At 41.2% G+C, this 19,567-nt stretch overlaps 1 protein-coding gene across 1 annotated transcript in view; it reads left to right on the top strand.

Annotated features, from left to right (window-relative positions):
• The window catches only part of Cr2 (complement C3d receptor 2), a 78,815-nt gene that overhangs the window by 46,844 nt on the left and 12,404 nt on the right, over positions 1–19,567 (top strand). Inside the window, exons 29-38 of the mRNA XM_070041422.1 lie at positions 4,624–4,803; positions 5,401–5,500; positions 6,506–6,591; positions 8,586–8,981; positions 10,847–11,020; positions 11,104–11,206; positions 12,957–13,042; positions 14,598–14,825; positions 16,184–16,360; positions 18,877–19,059. Of these exons, the coding sequence (XP_069897523.1) occupies positions 4,624–4,803; positions 5,401–5,500; positions 6,506–6,591; positions 8,586–8,981; positions 10,847–11,020; positions 11,104–11,206; positions 12,957–13,042; positions 14,598–14,825; positions 16,184–16,360; positions 18,877–19,059 (1,713 nt within the window). The remainder of the gene's footprint in view (positions 1–4,623; positions 4,804–5,400; positions 5,501–6,505; positions 6,592–8,585; positions 8,982–10,846; positions 11,021–11,103; positions 11,207–12,956; positions 13,043–14,597; positions 14,826–16,183; positions 16,361–18,876; positions 19,060–19,567) is intronic.

Below are 19,567 nucleotides of genomic sequence, written 5' to 3'. Positions count from 1 at the left end.
AGAGGATTGGGATTATTTTATTATTATAAGGCATTCACTATGTTAATTTCAAACCAAATAGACTCCAGAGGAAGGAAAATTAAAGAGACGCATTCCAGACTGATAAAGGAGACAGTCCTCCCTCAATGAATGTATGCAATCCTTGATAAGTATGTGCTTAATGACAGAGAATCAAGATATGTGAAGCCATACCTTAATAGAACTGTGGGCAGAAATAAATAGATCCAATATGATGATTGATGACATTGACACTCCTCTAGCAGAGACTCAATAAGGAGCTAGTTGAGCTTAGCAGTCCATCAGTATAGGGAGTATAGATGGCCGGTATAAACTGCTTCACCCATCAACAGCAGAATGTCTGTTCTTCTCATGTTCCTGTAGCTAATTTACCAAGATAAACCACATCTAGACTCACAAAAAAAATGGCATAATGTTTAAGTGTTTGACAACATTAAACATTGTTTACTGGCAAGAAGTTTAACACAGACTCTAGCACCCTCTTCTGGTCCTCCTGTAACTCATAATGTGTTATTTCTGCTATGAAAACAAGCAGTGTAGAAAGGAGTTCCCATTTGTGCTTGGTGGGGCATTTCAATTTTCATATCTCCAAAGGGTAGGCTTATGTTTTAGGTTAGCCTACTTTTATCTAAAAATGACCTTCATATTTTGGCAAAGAATTTCAAGAATGTCTTGCACAAAAAAAAAATACCATTCCAGTTTTTGTACCTCCAATTGGTAGATTTATGTTTTAGATTAACCTAGATTTATCTAAAAATGACCTTCATATTTGGGCAAGGAATTTCAAAAATGTCCTGCACAAAATACCAAACAAAGATAATTCTAAGACCAACAAACAAAATGGAAGAGCCAACCCTCCTTCTATCCCTCCCCAGAAGACAGGCCAACACAGGCTTGATGTGAGAGGCATTGAGAGAGGGAAACACTTGTTGAGTTTACAACAAGTGATAAAAATTGACTCCTCTTCTCCCCCCCCCCAAAAAAAATAATCTAGAAAGCATCAAGAAGACCAGTTGAACTACAGCTGCATATACGCTATTGTCAATGGAAACCGTGACTGTATTTTGTCCACTTTTGAGTTTTATTTCATGGTCACATTAAGTCATGATGACTAGCAAAGCATTTTGGAATGCATTATGGAATGTATTAACTGGAATGATCACACATAAAGCAATGTAAATTCTGAAAATAGCTGGACAGTTTCTTAAAAGATTAGGCTCATACCCATACATTTAACATATGACTGTAAATTTTGTTCCTAGGTTTTTATACCAAAGAAATGAAAGCTTATATCCACATTAATTTTTATAGTCAACTTTTCATATTGTTAATTTTCCTAAAAGCGGAAACAATCGAGAATGTGTGTCAAACAGAAGAATGGGTAAATTGAAGTATCTTTAATATGACTATATTTCTCAACCACAAAAACAACCATGTTTATATATGTAACAACTTGAATGAATCTCAAAATAATAATACTGTGTGGTAGCTAAATCAAAAAGAGCAAAAACTGAGCGGTGGTCCTAGAAAGGCAAATCAGGATGGAAGTTGTCTTTATTCCCAAATCAGAGAAGGAAATGGGAGGATGGATGGATAGCCAAGGGAGAACTCTCTGTGGTAGGGAGTGTGAGGGAAGTGTTTTGATTTCATGTTGGATACATATGTCATCAACTTGTAGAGCATAAGTACTTATCAACAATTGCATGTTGTATACCGTATATCTTGAGTTGATGGAGTGCATGTTATTATATTTGTCATAGGAGCAGTCATCATTTGAAGGACTGGTAAGAGGAAAAAGAAACTAGATCGAGCTTTCTCTAGTGAAAGCTCATGAGCACCTTTTCCTGCGCTGTTACCACATTTTTATTATTATGTATAGTACTCAAATACTAGAGCTCAGGTTAAGAAGATTAGGTAAATAAAGGACAGAAATGTCATTACAAAAATAGTCCCTGCATGTGGCCATGTGGCCATGTGGCTTGCCCAGGGTAGCCCTCCTGAGATAGTTGGCCTCTCTCACCAGTTTTAGCACCAGAATCAGCACTTTGTTCAAGCTTCAGTAGATGAGACAAACCCCAGCATTGTATTATTCACCCCACCCTGTCCATTAGAAAACAGTGAGGCATAGTACTTGAGAATGCAGGAACTAATTTTCACAGTGGTTTTTAAGTGTTATTATCTATCAAGTCACCTGTGAAGCTTTTTAAAGATAGAGATGGCTGGGTCCTAACTTAGACCCAGTGAATCGGAACTCTTGGGGGTATAGCCTGCCTACACTCTTTTTCTTTTTCTTTTTTTCTTTTTCTTTTTTGTTGTTGGTGGTGGTAGTGGTGGTGGTGGGGCTTGTACTCTGGCTTGGGCGCTGTCCCTGTGCTCTTCAGCTCAAGGTAAGCGCTCTACCGCTTGAGCCAAGCACCACTTCCAGTTTTCTAGCAGTTTATTGGAGATAAGAGCCTCACAGAGTTTCCTGCCCAGGCTGGCTTTGAACTGTGAGCCTCAGATCTCAGCCTTCTGAGTAGCTAGGATTACAGGTGGGAGCCATCAGCACCTGGTTTGCCTACACGCTTGCTCTCTAAATTTTATGGGAAATTCATTAGTTATTTGTTTATTGTAATAAACACTCATTGAATTTTTCTTGCTGGGGGCTAAGTACTTGGACCGTATTAATTTAAGGGAACAAAAGATATGTGGTCTCTCACCCTTACATAAACCATCTTCAGTATCTACTGAGAGAAATAGATATTTTTTTTAAGCCTACCAAGTTTTCAAAAGCATATTATAATCATGACATATTATTTATATAATAGGAAAAGAAAAGGATGGGTCAGTGGAAAGTCTTGCAAGGTAGGGTAAAGAGAACTGGTTGAAGTTTTCGATTTCTAGAAGAGTGAAGGACAAGTGGAAAAGCCAGAGACAGGGAAAAGGGTGTATGTGTATAAGAAACGAAGAGAAAACAAAAGGGCTATATCTCAGTGAGAAGACAGAATGGGACAAGATGGAAGAAGAATCATAGCCCAGGGTGGCCTGCTAGACAGCAGTGGACTTAATGAAGAGATTCTTTTCAGAAGAACTGAATGTGAGGTTTCTTTGAAAAGAAGCAGAATTCTTTGCCTAAATAATGAGTGCAAAGATTATCCCCAGTTCCGTCTAATGCTCCGTCAATAGGACAAAAAGCAGCTTTAGAAATTCTCCTAGGTCAGTGGTCCCATGAAGCCCATGATAGGCGCCGTGGAGTGCAGACACCAGGACCTAGGCTGAGACACCTCAAAATAACAATAACGCTAAAATCAAAATCACAGCATAACGAACAATACCGAAAAAAAAAAGTGGGGGATAGGCTTCACCCTGCCCTTCATACTTCAGATCAATTAATCTTGAGAGAGGGGAGAAAAAGAAGATGTCCAAAGCTAAGCTAAAATGATGATATTTCTTCCCAATTGCATGTTTTGACTCTAAATGACATTTTTTAATTTAAGTCTGCTAGGTCCTAGTGGAAGGTAGCTAAGTCAGTTATTTAATTCAAAACAGGTATCAGGAAAAACGAATAAATGCTTTCAGAAAGAGAAGTACAAACTTTAGAAGTTGAGTTTTGTCTCTTTTCTCCTTGATAACAGACTCTCAAAGAGTGACGGCCATTCCTAAGGGCCAAAGAGAGGTTCATGGTCCACTCAACCTTGGTGAATCACCAAGAGACAACATGCCTGAGTGCATCTTGTTGCTCCAGAGAGGGAGAAGTGATAAGTGGACTCGAGTGGAATAAGCCCAGACAGGCACTTCTGCTGAGCTAAATTTTGAAACTTGGAACTGGAGGTTTCCTTTTTTTTTTTTTTTTTTTTTTTTGGTGCTGGTCCTGAGACTTAAACTCAGCTCTGGGCACTGTCCCTGAGCTTTTTTTGCTCAAGGCTAGCACCCTACCACTTGAGCCACAGCTCTACTTCAGCCTTTTTTGGTGGTTTGGTTGGAGATAAATGTCTCATGGACTTTCCTAATGGGTCTGGCTTTGAACTGCAATTCTCAGATCTCAGCTTCTTGAGTAGCTAGGATTATAGGCATGAGCCATCGGTGCCCAGTGCTGGAATTACCCTCCCCCGCCCCCCACACACACTTTCTTTTTTCTTTTGGTTGACTGTGGGGCTTGAACTCAGGACCTGGGTGCTGGCTTGAGCCTCTCTGTGCTCAAGGCTAGAGTTGTACAACTTGAGCCACAGGGCCACTTCTGGTTTTTGAGTGGTTAATTAGAGAAAAGAGACTCACAGGGACTTTTCTGCCCTGGATGGCTTTAAATCGCAATCCTCAGACCTCATCTTGGCCTCCTGAGTAGCTAGGATTACACGTGTGAGCCATCAGTGCCCAGATTGGACTTCCTTTTTAATAAAAGACTATACACTACTGCTTAAGTCAAAGGAGCTGAAACTTCTTAATGGGGAGATAGTAACCAAAATATTTTAGAAGTTCATTCTTTAAGATCTTGACTAAAGGAATAAAAATCATTTACTATTGTAAACATAGATTTTTCTCTTTTTCGATCACACGGTATAGGGGAAATAAAAAGAAAAGTAACTAACTTTCTGTTAATGTTGCTATCACTGTGGTCTTGATCTCCAGGACAGTGCAAGGCTCCAGAACAATTCTCCTCTGCCAAGCCTACAACTCCAATTGATGAGTCTGAGTTTCCCATCGGAACATCTTTGAAGTATGAATGTCGCCCTGGGTTCATACGGAGACAGTTCTTGATTACCTGCCTCCCAAACTCCGAGTGGACAGATGTTTCAGATAAATGTATACGTGAGTAACTCTAATCTGGGAAATCTTTTGTATCTGTCCACACACTTTGTTCAGGAGTTAGAAGTTAAGACACACAGGAGCAAATAACTTACAGTATATGTGACATGTCTTACAGATCCTATATTTTTACAGTGAGTTCCTGGCACCTCTGATATGAGTTTACTTTATAAGAAAAAACCATTGCATTGCACAATTGAGGGGTTTTCCATTTTTACAACTATGTAATGAATGAGTGAGAAGGAAAGTATAATACATTAAATAACTAAAAAATAAGAAAATACCAGAATGTGTTTGAGACCTGTGAATTAGAATACCTGGATAAGACTCTGATAATAAATGAACTGTGTATGTTTCTGGGAGTCATAGTGTGAGAGATGAGAAAGAAATGAGGGCTAGTCTTTTGGAAAGGAAGGCCTTTCCTAGTGGCTGATTCTAAAGTGGTCTGATTAGCTTCCTCAGAGTTACAATATCTGTGACATTATCACAATCACACATGCTCTACAGTAAGTTATACTTGGGTTAATACTTCTTGTACTACTAAAAAAAACAGTTTCAGATGACTTTACCTGGCTTCAAAATTCTGTTTCTTTCCCATAGGTAAACCATGTAACACTCCTCCAGATCCTCTGAATGGCAGGGTGCATGTACCAACAGATACGCTGTTTGGATCTACAATCACTTACACCTGTAACCAAGGGTGAGTTAGACTCAATAGCTCTTAGTTCAAAAGTGCTAGTATTACCTTCCAGTCACATCTATAATCCAGTATCTCTAGTGAATAGAGAAATACAAATTAAACCCACCTTATACTAATGAAGATTGTACTATTCTAAAAGGTAGACTATAATAAGGGTTAATGAGCCTGTAAAGAAATTAAAGTCCTCCTACACCGAATGGCTTGCAGATTCTGAATGAGGCACTAGCCCTGCCTGTCTGAAGATTGCAGCAGCAAGCCCACCCTCCTGTTCTGTTAGACTGTCCACTCAGAAACTTTCCTTAGACAATAACGTACAGAGTTCATAACCACGACATCTGCTTTAGAAGAAATGTTGAAAGGAGCTCTTCAAATTGTTATAAAGGCCTGGTGAAGGAAAGTATAAGGCAAAGTTAAATTTTCATGTCTAGTCCAAGTGAAGATGTAACCAGCTTTAATGTAGCTCATTCATTATAAGTCCCTTTAGGTACACTTACGATAAACCACAAAGACAAAACCTCAATGAACCCCCCTCCCCCAAAAAGAACAAACTAAGTCCTAAGTCAGCAGAAAGAAAGAAATAATAACTAGCAGACAGAAATAAATGAAATGGAGACTGTGACTATAAAAATATAGAAGAACAATAAAACTAAATATTGGTGTTTTTGAAAGATGAAAACAAAAACCAGGGCTGGGAAGGTGGCTCAGTGGTAGAGCACTTGCCTTGCATGCCTGAGGCCCTGGGTTCGATTCCTCAGCACCACATAAGCAAAAAGAAAAAAGCCAGAAGTGGTGCTGTGGCTCAAGTGGTAGAGCGCTAGCCTTGAGCTGAAGAGCTGAGGGACAGCGCCAAGGCCCAGAGTTCAGACCCGACTGGACCCCAAAAAAAAAAAAACATTAGCGATACTAAGAAAAGAAGAACGCTCAAAAACAAGGGAATATTAAAACAAATAGCAATATAAACACCTGTGTACTTAGCTTCTAATGTCCCTTCCTCTCTGCTTCTAGATTCCGGCTCCTGGGACCTTCCTCTGCCCTATGCATCCTCTCAGGAAACACTGTGGTTTGGGATAATGAAGCGCCTGATTGTGAGAGTGAGTTTGAATTTCCCTTTCTACCATTTTTACTAATGAATTGATTTCCCTCTGGAATGATATATTCTTTCCATTGCTAGGAATCTCTATGTCTATGAGTTTATCCTTTCTCTTGTAAGTTCTAATAGTTTTAATGTGTTCATTTTAAGACTGCCTTACGACATGCATGAACGTTTGGGTTTGTTTGTATCTTTCTGCTGAATGGTTTTTTTTTTATTATAAGGAAACATATCTCTGGTCATATTTTTTCCTCAAAGGGTACTTTGTATGTAATTACTATAACTATGCCATTACTGTCCAATTACTATAATTCTACTATAACTATACCAGCTTTTTTGTTCTTCATTTTTGCATCATTTATGTTTCAACTCTTTTACTTCCAGACATTCTTTGTTTGGTAAGTATCATCTAGTCAGGCTTCATTTTTCCTATCTAAATTGAAGTTTTCCATTGGAGTGTTTAGAACATTTAAATTTGATAAGGTTACTAATGTAGTTAAGTATAAGTCTAACATCTGATTATTTCATGTTTATTTCTTTGTGCCAGTACCTGGGTTTGAACTCAGAGCCTCTTGCTCTTACTTGGCTTGCTTACTCTTGGCTAGTGCTCTAGTAATTGAGCCACAACTCCAGTGTGGCTTTTTGCTGCTTAATTGGAGGTGATGGCTTAGAAACTTTTCTTCCTGAGCTAGCTTAAAACCTTGATCCTCCAGATCTTAGCCTGCTGCTGAGTAGCCACCAGTACCCAGTTTTGCTTCTCACACTTTTTTTTGTTTTGTTTTGTGTTTTGTTTTTTCCGGTCATGGGGCTTGAACTCTGGGTGCTGTCTCTGAGCTCTTCAGCTCAAAGTGAGCACTCTACCACTTCTGGCTTTTTCTGCTTAGGTGGTCCTGAGGAACCCAGGGCCTCATGCATGCAAGGCAAGCACTCTACCACTGAGCCACCTTCCCAGTCCCATTTCTTACACTTTTTAATTAATCAAGTATTTTTTATTATACCACATTTTTCCTCAACACCTATTAAACTATGTCTTTTTTTTTTTTTTTTTAATATTCTTACTCTCAAAGAGTGACCCAAAGGTGGCAGCCTACATCCTTGATTTTCTAGACTGGAATTTAACTTCTGCTTTTACCACATCTCCAACAGCACAGGAAGAACCCAGATAGCAGGCTAGCTCCATTTTTACCTTCCTGGCCTTTTCTTAGTGCTGTCATTCTTCTATTCCACAAGATATTGCTATTATTCAAAAGTAGCACTTAGCTGGGTGCTAGTGTTCCACACTTCCATCCCTCCTACTCCCTCCACAAGGCACTAAAAGAACCTAGAATAAGGTTACTAGTGACTCATGCCTATAATCCTAACTACTCAGGAGGCTGGTATCTGAGGATTGCAGTTCCAAGCCAGCCTGGACAGGAATTATCACTAATTAACTTCCTGCAAGCTGAAAGTAGAGCTATGGTTCAAGTGGTACAGCCATTAGCCTTGAGCAAAATAGCTCAGACAGTGCACAGGCCCTGAGTTCAAGACCAGGACCAGTGCGCATACACACACACACACACATACACACACACACACACACACACACACCCAGCACTTATTTTACATTTACCATAGGGTGTAGGGTAAAACCTTCTAATTATATTTTGCCTCTGCTTCCATTTGAATATCATAACCCTCCCCGCCTCCATCCACCCTGAGCCACACTGTTATTTTCCCTGGTTTCAGTTACCCAAGGTCAACTACAATCCAAAAATGATTCAATGGAAAATTCCAGAAAGAAAAAAGCTTGTAAGTTTGTTTGTTTGTTTGTTTTGTGAGTACTGGGGCTCAAACACAGGGCCTTCTGCTCTCACAAGGTTATCATAATTATAACCCGTTACAATATTGTAAAACGTACCTATGCATTAAACCAAGATTAAAAGCAGACAGTGCATGTAAAAATCATTCATTTGGGGAGTCACCTAGTTTCTCTCCTGTATCATTTAAATTGCCCAGGAATTCTCTGTGAGCCTCCGCCAGCCATTCCCAATGGAGAGATCCTGAGCAGCAGTGAAGATTTTCAGTATGGCATGGTGGTGACCTATCGCTGCACACCTGGACCGAGAGGGAAGAAGCAGTTTAACCTGGTGGGGGAGCCATCCATATACTGCACCAATGATACAGATAATAATGGCATGTGGAGTGGCCCACCCCCTCAGTGCATCACAGTCAATACCTGCGCTCCTCCAAGTGTGAAAGACGCAGTCATGGTGTCTGGCAACAGGAGCTTATTTTCCTTACATGATACAGTACAGTTTCAATGTCAACTTGGCTTCGTCATGAAAGGACCCACCAGTGTGCAGTGTGGGGCCCTGGGCAAATGGGAGCCGGAATTACCAAGCTGCTCTAGGGGTGAGTCTGAGGCCTGCAGAGCCCTGTGGTGACATGAGTGGTTGGAGGACCAGAACATCAGCACTGATTCTAGAGGAGGGCTGTGTGATAAGCACAGTTGGCTGTCAGTTGTCTTGGGAGGTAGAAAGTGTGTGTGTGTGTGTTTGTATGTGTGTGTGAGCGCGTGTGTGTGCGTGTGCGCACACACGTGCGCACACGGGTGCTCTACAAACATTTATATAAACACATGCATTCAAGTTAAGAAGCAAAACTGAATCTAAGAATGCATGTGTCCTTTTGATTCTCATAGAAAGGAGTTCTCTACATGTGACACTAGCTCCAGCCTCCATCACCTATCCATTACACATCTATCAATAATTGCTAAGGCCTGATGAATGATTCATCTAATCAGGCAGCCACCCTGGTCACAGGCAATTTGCACATTTCATTCTGAAAATAGATCCAGAAGGCAGTTACCACTCTGTCCTTGGTTTACACAGACAATGTTTGAAAGGTTTGTTTTTCCAAGATAAAGCAGATACTAACGTATAGATCAAAAGGTAGAAGCCATGTCTACCTGTCTTTCTCCAGAGCCTATGCTCTGCCAAATTCTTCAATTAATGGAGGTATTTAATGCAAGGAATGGGTTATGAAGAGGTTGGAAAGGCAAGAAGAGCAGGAGGAAGGCAGTATCACCAGAGGGCCAGGGAGCAGCTATTACCCCAAGACTAGAACACAGAGCCAGTGCTCAGTGCCCACACAGCAGGCCCTGCTAATGCTGCAGGCCCTGCCTCTGCTGCCAGCATGCAGCTGGTCTCGGGGGAACCCAAATTGCTCTGATTAAAGTTGCTGCTGCTAGGGTGAAAACTCTGAAGGCTGCCACTGCAGCAGCTACCTCTAGAAAGAGAAGGCATTCTGTCACTTTCTTTTCATTTAGTATACATGGAGGTGAAGCAACCCACCAACCTTAGTAATTTTACTCCATGTGAACAGAATTTGGACGAATTCTACCAGGAACTAGGATTCCTTAAGCATAGATGTATTCTTAATCATGGGTGTTACAGAATAAACAAAGAACTAAGGCATCTTCTGTTCTTCAATGGATCATTTTTCTTTTCTTTTTCTTTTTTTTTTTTTGTCTGTCACCAGGCTTGAACTCTGGGCCTGGGCGCTGTCGCTCAGTTTTTCCGCTCAAGACTAGTGCTCTACCTCTTAAGCCATAGCACCACTTCCAGTTTTCTAGTGGTTTATTGGAGATAAGAGTCTCTTGGAGTTTCCTGCCCAGGCTGGCTTTGAACTATGATCCTCAGATCTCAGCCTCCTAGGTAGCTAGGATTACACGTGTGAGCCACCAGCGCCTGACTAATGGATCATTTTTTAGTGGATCAGTTTCATGACTTTGTAGGTCCATTAATAGTTTTTTTTTTTCCAGTCCTAGGGCTTGAACTTAGGGTCTGAGCACTATGTCTGAGCCTCAAGGCTAGCGCTCTTATCACTTGAGCCACAGCTCCACTTCCAACTTTTTCTAAGTAGTTTATTGGAGATAGGAGGGTCATGAAGTTTCCTGCCTGGGCTGGCTTGGAACCATGATTCTCAGATCTTTGTCTCTTGAGTAGCTAGGATTATAGGCATGAGCCGTTAATAGGTGTGTGTGTGTGTGTGTGTGTGTGTGTGTGTGTGTGTGTGTGTGTGTGTGTGTGTGTGTGTGTGTGTGTGTGTGTGTGTGTGTGTGTGTGTGTGTGTGTGTGTGTGTGTGTGTGTGTGTGTGTGTGTGTGTACACACAAACTGTAATACCCATAGTAATACCCATATTTTTAGGCAGTTCACCATTGAAGGGAAAAAACTGTTTTATGGAATGAACGGTGCTTTGGTTCTCTTTCTCCAGGATGCCATCCTCCTCCAGGAATCCTGCATGGCCAGTATACCCCAAGCGTGGACATCTTTTCAGTAGGGCAGGAAGTATTCTACAGCTGTGACCCCGGCTATGACCTCAGCGGGGCTGCGTCTCTGCAGTGCACACCCCAGGGAGACTGGAGCCCCGAAACCCCAACGTGTGCAGGTGTCTAGACTCGCAACTGGCTTTCACATCACTCTGCCTCTCCCATGTCAGACTTAATTCCTCTTTTCTTTTTCCCCTTATAGTGAAATTATGTGATGACTTCACCAGCCAACTCCTTCATGGTCATGTGGAACTTCCACTAAGTCTACAATTTGGGGCAAAAGTGACCTTCAGTTGTGATGAAGGGTGAGTTTGACTTGGAAGAGAGAGACCCAGAGACTCTGTTACTGGATAGTGACTATGTCGAATTCAAGAGTACACATACAGATTGACTTAGTAGAAGGCCATCAACTTCTGGTGGAAAGATAGTTTTTTATTTGTTTTGTTGTCGGTCATGGGGCTTGAATTCAGGGCCTGGGCACTGGCCCTGAGCTTTTTTGTTCAAGGCTTGCACTCTACCCCTTTAGGCCACAGCTCCACTTCCAATTTTCTGGTGGTTAATTGGAGGTAAGAGTCTCATGGACTTTCCCTGCCTGGGCTGGCTTTGAACCACAATCCTCAGATCTCAGCCTCCTGAGTAGCTAGGATTACAGGAGTGAGTCACTGGTGCCTGACATGGAAGGGTAGTTGTAACATAAGGTATGAACTTAGTGTTGCCAACAGTAGGAGAGAAAGTGAAAGTACACGCAGAGACAGTAGCTGATCTTGGTGTGTTAGCTGGCATTTGAAGTGTCTAGATAAGTGATTACTTGAAAGTTAAATGCATACTTCCATAAAAAATTTGGTAGGGGAAAAAAGTTCTAAGAATAAGAGAAAATTGTTCACCCAATAACGAGTTATCCAAGAGTTGCTTCAGGATACTTAAAACTAATTAGTAGTGGAATTTATATTAGTAAATGGATAAGGGTGCTTTGATCTAATCATTTTTCTTCATGTCAGTGCTGTCTTTGATATTGGGACCATAATGGCCAATGTTGGTGCTTCAGGCGGTATTATTAGTTGCTTGAATAAATCCAACACTCTTGGTGGTAGTGGATACTATTGGTCTATGGGAAGTTAAGAAGATTGAGCAATAAAATGATTATTTTTTTAATACTTCCTCAGAAATCTTTGCCATTTACAAAGTCTACTGCCCAATAATGATCTCCAGTTTTAGAAGGTGTAGGTGTCAGAAGGATCCTGTAATTAGCTGGGCATTTTAGTGTGACTGACTCCTCTGCTCCCCCCCTCTCCCTCCCCATTCAGAACATTTGCTTCAGTATGCTTCTGTGATCTTCCTTCTTGCCCATTGGTGCTAGTGTCTCATGCCTAATAATCCTAGCTACTCTGAGGATCGTGGTTCAAAGCCAGCCTGAACAGGAAAGTCCATGAGGCTCTTATCTCCAGTTAATAACCAAAGTGGAGCTGTGCTCCAGTGGTAGAGTGCTAGCAAAAAAGCTCAGGGAGAGTGCTGATGCCTGAGTTCAAGCTCCAGAATAGCAGACACACACACACGCACACACACGCATGCACGCACGCACACACACACGCATGCACGCACGCACGTGCACACACACACACAAGCAATGATAGCAGCAAAGAGAACAGGGCCTATTCTCTTTCTATCCCCTTGCTTATTTGTTCACCCAAATCAAGAGCTCTTTCCCTCCTGACCCACTGATGGGGACAAGTAGGGTGTTGGCAGGCCACCAGCCAAAGATAGGCTCTGATCATGATCTGTGCTTATAAGGACGTCTGGTTCTATGTTCAGTGCCTTCCCTAGCGGATGGTGGGCAGTGGAATCTGTATGATGACTAAGCATACCATCTCTAAGCACTTTGACAGTCAACAGAGTATTGAGATGTACTAATGAATTCAGATCCCTAATGAAATGAGGCTTTTATCTAGGCCTAAGCCTAAGAACCAGATTCTCTTTAGGCCCAAGTGAAGAATCTGAACATCTGTTCATATAAAGGAGAGTGGGAATTATTCAGCCTGATTCTGATTTCTTTCTTAGGTTCCGATTAAAAGGCAACTCAGCTAGTTATTGTGTCTTGGCTGGAATAAAAACCCAGTGGAACAGCAGTGTTCCTGTATGTGAACGTGAGTAGAAAGCCGCCTGTGTAGTTCCACTTATTTATTTTCTGGTGTATTTTGCCTCATGTATGATCAGTTGCCTGGCTCATTACTGCTAAAACAAATACTTCTTTATTGGAAGAATTTCAAGAGAGGTCTTGTTGGTCTTATATATCATACATTATTGCATTAACCTGTACATAAATAGCTTAATAATGTTGAGCCTCATGGGAAAGAGATGTTATAAGAGATTAAGTTATATAAAGGTATGTCAGATTTTATTATTTTTCAGTTTTGTCATCAAGAAGTGATCTCTCTGTACTCTTTATGCTCTTTTATCCCAAGTTATCTAAGCTTTTTATTCATCCTGTCCTTCAGTCTGTATTGTTTACCAGCAGAGGATTTCTCATATGTAGAAAAAGTAAAGAGTAGGAAAAACTTCTGTTTTCATGGAGATCATTTTCTAGTTGGGAAACAGATGAGAAGGAAATTCTTTTTAATTAAAAAAAAAACACTATAGACTATAGAGGTTAAGAATGTGGCTCAAGGGCTGGGAAGGTGGCTCAGTGGTAGAGCGCTTGCCTTGCATGCATGAGACCCTGGGTTCGATTCCTCAGCACCACATAAGAAAAAGAAAAAAGCCAGAAGTGGCGCTGTGGCTCAAGTGGTAGAGCACTAGCCTTGAGCTGAAGAGCTGAGGGACAGCGCCCAGGCCCAGAGTTCAGGCCCCACGACCAGACCCCCCCCCCAAAAAAAAGAAAGTGATTTAATCTTCATCTGCAACATGGATTAATAAAACCTATAATTAAAAAAAAAAAGAATGTGGCTCAAGGGGCTGAGAATGTGGCTTAGTGGCAGAGTACTTGCCTAGCATTCATGAGGCCCTGGGTTCGATTCCTCAGTATCATAATAATAATAACAAAATAAAAGAATGTAGTTCAGTGGTAAAGCACTTGTTTCCCTGGCAAATATGAGGCCCTGAGTTCAATCTCTAGTTCTGTAAAAACAGAAATTCAAGGCTATATAAAATAGCACATTAAACAGTGATATGTGAGAAAGAGAATAAAACAGGTTTTCCTGAGAGGCTAGCATTGTGCAGGGTGCTGAGGTGCTGAGCCACATCTTTGAAGTAATGAGGTGCCTTACATTTCAAAATTGATATCTTCTAAAGATGATAGGAATAGCTTCACAAAGATTTCCCTGGACTTTAAGGACCAAATAAATCTTCATCTGTCTTTTCATTGTCAACCCAGGACTTTTGTTTTGCCTGGTGTAAAGTATGCAACCAAGTGATTATTGGCAAAACAAATTAACCACTTTCCAAATTCATTAACAACAGCTAAGTGGTCCAGGCATCTGTCTTTTGGACTTGTGCCAAAGACAATTTTAGACCATATGTCAGTTCTTTCTTAGCAAAAAAAAAAAAAAAAAATAACAGCTTCGAGTTCCACTCACGTAAGGTATATCCTTTCTAAAAGGAAAAAAAAAAAAGCCAATAATCCATTCACAGGGTACCCTTCTTAGCGTATTAGTTCTCTGGATTTGAACTCTAATAGGACTTAACCACTTATCTTTTTTCTAGAAATATTTTGCCCAAACCCTCCAACTATCCTTAATGGAAGACACACAAGCACGCTTCTGGGAGATATTCCCTATGGACAAGAAGTGTCTTATACTTGTGACCCCCACCCAGACAGAAGGATGACCTTCAACCTCACAGGGCAGAGCACCATCCGCTGCACCAATGACAGTCAAGGGAATGGGGTTTGGAGTGGTCCTCCCCCTCGCTGTGACCTTTATGTTCCCTCTAGTTAGTATCCATTTCTACATATCCTAAATGGGTTGACAATCTATGCAAGAATCTCCTTATTCCTTCAGTGGCAGTCAGTTTTGCTTGTGAACCTGGCTTCGTTAGGAATGGTAGAGACAAAACTGTCCCCTAGGTGAATGGAAGATGGGTTCTAGATGTGACATGCTGGTAATAGTCTAGCTAAGCCCAATAGTGCATACCTGTAGTTCCAGCTACTTAGGAGCTTGAGCTAGGAAGATTGAGCCCAGTAGTTCAATGTCAACCCGGCAATATGATGAAATTCCATCAAAAAAAAAACAAAACAAAACAAAGCTTCATGTAAAACCAATTTGTTGGTCTTCTAATGGCCTTTTCTATGAGTTGAAAGTGAAGAGTTGGGAAGTGAAGAGAATTGGTAAAATCCAGATTTTATGGAGAATAGTTTAACAACACTGAAAAGTGTCAAAACAAATGTTCTTTCATGGCATATTACTGTTAGTTGTCTTTTACTAGACAGATATACACAAGAGAAAAAACGATATATTCTATATATCTGAGGGGCTGGGAAGGTGGCTCAGTGGTAGAGCGCTTGCCTTGAATGCATGAGGCCCTGGGTTCGATTCCTCAGCACCACATAAGCAGAAAAAGCCAGAAGTGGCGCTATGGCTCAAGTGGTTGAGCACTAGCCTTGAGCTGAAGAGCTGAGGGACAGCGCCCAGGCCCAGAGTTCAGGTACCATGACCAAAAAAAAGGAAAAAAAAAAAGATATATTCTATATATCTGAGATCAATGTGGTTTACTATACTAGATAGTCATCCACAGTTTACTTCAGAATGGATAATGCTTTGAATAATTAATGAAATGCAGATATAAGTATTCATATTCTATGATTTCCCAAGTGCTTTGTTCAAGCTGCTGCCCACATTTGGTTAGCCTTTTATCTCACCATTAACAAAAGCAGCTTGGGATAACCTGGATCAATGAAGGTGTAGGATGTGCTCTTAGTCTCTGTAGTTCATTTTTTAAAAACAAGTTCATCTGGCTTTAAAGGACAGTCCCTGATGATCTTAGGCTCATTTGAGGCTCTGCTGGTTATTATGAGCTCTCCATTCTCCAGTAAGAATGGAACAGCATAGAACTGATGGACATCTGTGGTCCTTCTATCTGATATAGTTTGCAAGGAGAGAATACAGAGGACTGTGTCTAAGTACTGAGTCTGGGTGGAAAGAATCAGTCTTCTACTTATTAGCTAACAGTGGGTGGTTCATGACCTGCCTGCCTCGGGTCTTCATGCAGCCTGAGATACCTGTGTTGCTGTATTTGCACTTCTCAGCTGAACTTGGTGTCTTTTCTTGGTTTGTGTGTGAACTTGGTCTTAGCTTGCCCACATCCACCCACAATCCAGAACGGGCACCACATTGGTGACTACACAACGTCATATCTTCCTGGGATGAAAGTCAACTACATCTGTGACCCCGGCTACCTGTTGGTGGGAAGGGGCTTCATTTTTTGTACACATCAGAGAACCTGGAGCAAATTTGATCATTATTGCAAAGGTATCTCATTTCTTGATATTTCTTATTCTGTGTTCTTACAGAAAATTTACCACAAGGCTAGTGAGATTGAGCTTTCATTGACATGATGATTTAGCAAGATTGGGAGGATAGTACTGGTACTGGGGCTTGAACTCAGGGCCTGGGAGCTGTTCCTTAGGTCTTTCATTCAAGGCTGGTGCTTTACCATTTGAGCTGCACCTCTGCTTCCAGCTTTGGGGGATTAACTGGAGATCAGAGTCTCCTGGACTTTCCTTCCAGGCTGGCTTCAAACCTTGATGCTCAGATCTCAGCCTTGTGAGTAGCCAGGATTACAGGCGTGAACCACCAACACCTAGCTGATGAATGAGTATTGATGGAAAAGGGAAAAAACCATAGGAAGGCACACTCCCAAGACCTTCCAAGGATTAATTCTACTACTCAATAAAACCCCTATTTCCAATAACACACCAAGAAATCCAGAAGTAGAGCTGTAGCTCAAGTAGTAGAGTACTAGCCTTGAGCTGAAAAAAGCTCAGAGACAGTGCCCAAACCCTGGATTCAAGCCAGGACTAACAAAAAGCAAACAATAAAAGAAGAAAGAGAAAGATATCCCGTGACTCCACAGGATTCTGAGATCTTTCCAGAAGTTACTTGTGTTAAACTTCAAAAAAATCTGAAGAAACGAGGTTCTTATTCTTGCAGTCCCACAGAGGAAAAGATTAAGGCCAGAGAGACCCAATCACTAGTCCTTGTTACCCAGCTTATGAGTGTGTGAGAGGGTCCAAGGTTGGACCCCAGAATCCTGTATCCTGGCTGTACACTATGCCATATGTTGTTTCCTTTATATTAAAAAAATGGGGTAGTTTTAATTTAGAAGCCTGTAAGCTAAGTGTTTTTGCTTTGTAGTATTTTTATTTCATGTATTCTTTTTGTGTGTGTGTGCCAGTTGTGGGGCCTGAACTCTGGGCCTGGGCGCTGTCCCTGTATTCAGCTCAAGGCTAGCGCTCTGCCATTTGAGCCACAGCGCCACTTCTGGCTTTTTCTGCTTATGTGGTGCTGAGGAATCGAACCCAGGCCCCAGACATGCAAGGCAAGCGCTCTACCACTGAGCCACCTTCCCAGCCCTGTATTCTTTCTTTTTAGACCTATTAGGCTGAGGGCAGGGTAGGCAGAGGGTCACGTTCAGACATGCCCCAGAGTTCTGTGGTCCACCCAGCTGCAGGAACATTGAGTCCTGTCTCTCCACAGAGTCTCAGAAACCCTTCTCAGTGTTGCCAGCCCTCTCATTCTAGAGACAGAGAAAAAGCAGCCCATCACAGTAAGAACAGTGATGCTTCTGGGCTAATCATAGCAAGAATAGGTTGCACATAACACACAGTTCTGTGGCTCTGCTCACGTCTAGAAGTTCATGTGTTGGAAGTGGAAGCATGGTTTCAAGTGGTAGAGTGCCAACCTTGAGTGAAAAAATAAACCACAGGCAAGTACAAGGCTCCAGGTTAAGCTCCAGTACTGGCACACACACACACATACACACATACACACAACACACACAACACACAAACCAGAAGATCATGTGCTTCTGTCATATAAAATGTTTGAAAATTCAAAAAATATTTCAGCAGTGAGGGTTGAGACTCTGGGAAAGTTCTTCTAAAAATAAAAGGGCAATATGCCCTTTGCTGGGAACTGCTTTCTTCTCATTTATGTATTTATTCAAATATGACAAGTATTGAATATTTATAATTCATTTTGTCTTAACTGTCCTCTTCAAGCATGCTTTATACTAGTGATTTTTCACCCAGAGCATGAGCAAAAATCAGCTAGGAACTTTGGTAAAAGAACAGGTTCTTCTGCTTCATTCCATGGACTTACTGTTTACCGAAGGGGTCTGTTGTTTTAAATCCATCTACTATTTTCATACAGGAAGATCACATGATACCTATAAAGGAAAAATAATACTTTAGGCTAATTTTGAGGCTCTTATAAGACAGACATTTCTCTTGAAGCTGAAGAAAGTAATGATGGGTAGGTAGGAAAAACAAACAAAAGGAACGGTTAACTAAGATAAAGTAAATCAAGTGGGAAAAAATCATACTTAAAATTCAAACTCATGACTAACTTCTTTATGTGTGGAAATGGGCCAGAGACATGCATGTAGCTGACCAAAAAATACCAGTATATGTTAGATATCTTGGAAGAATTAAATGACATTGCTGTTGCCTTATGGCAGGACCCAAGTGAATCCAAAGGTAGAATGTGACTGTCCTAACTCCTCAGCCTTCTGGAACTTTCCAGTTGCAGAGTAAATAATCAAAAGTATTCCATGTTCCTTCACTGTATAGCAGAAATAGAAGTAGGGGATTGTTAAATCATAGGATGTTTGGAAGAGTCAAAGGTCAACTGACCTTTCAATCAACTCTTGATTGAAAACATGTCTCCTCTTTGCCAAATGCCAAGTAAGTGTAGGATTCCATGTATTTCTATTGGGATGATTGGAGCTAACAATAATAGCTTGGTTCTGATTTTTCTGGTTTCAGAAATAAAATGTAGCCTCCCACCATTTATGGATGGAATCCGGAAGGAGATGGAAATTAAAGAAGAATATCATTATCAGGAAAACATAACTCTAGAGTGCAAACATGGGTATACATTGGAAGGCAGCCCCTGGAGCCAATGCCAAGCGGATGGATGGCACCCTCAATTGGCTGTATGTACATCTAGTAAGTACAAGGGCAATGAATGTAGCCCTTCCTAGCTGTGGTGACTTTTCATTCACACATCTTGCACCAAGTATAATGTGATATTTATGGTATTGACTAATGAAGAAATCAAAGATACTCCATCTCAAGAAAAGAATTACAAATTGGAATAGCAACTGTCTCATGATGAGATTACCTGAGGAATTGTAACTGCAGGAAGGGACATTTAGCCTGTGCCTTCCTTTGACTGTTTTGCTGGGACTAGGAGTATTGCTCAGTGGTAGTGCTATCATCTACTTTAATGCAGTTGGCTCCAGGTTGGATCCTCAACACTGCAAAGAAAAAAAAATGTGTTCCGGAGGGACATCCGCCCCTTGTCAAGGCAGGAAGAGAACTTTAATCGTCAGTAACTAGACATTGAAGCTGTAATTTACTAGAATAAGTAAATTGATCGGTGTCCCTTCCTCCTCCTCCTCCTCTTCTTCCTCCTTCTGTTTGCTGACACTGGGCTTGAATTCAGGGCCTCACA

This window comes from Dipodomys merriami, unplaced genomic scaffold (assembly GCF_024711535.1).
Source record: "Dipodomys merriami isolate MVZ:Mamm:240054 unplaced genomic scaffold, mDipMer1.0.p SCAF_31, whole genome shotgun sequence".
Classification (NCBI taxonomy): Eukaryota; Metazoa; Chordata; class Mammalia; order Rodentia; family Heteromyidae; genus Dipodomys; species Dipodomys merriami.
The sequence above is the reverse complement of the archived record's forward strand: the minus strand, read 5'-3'. Positions and strand labels throughout refer to the sequence as shown.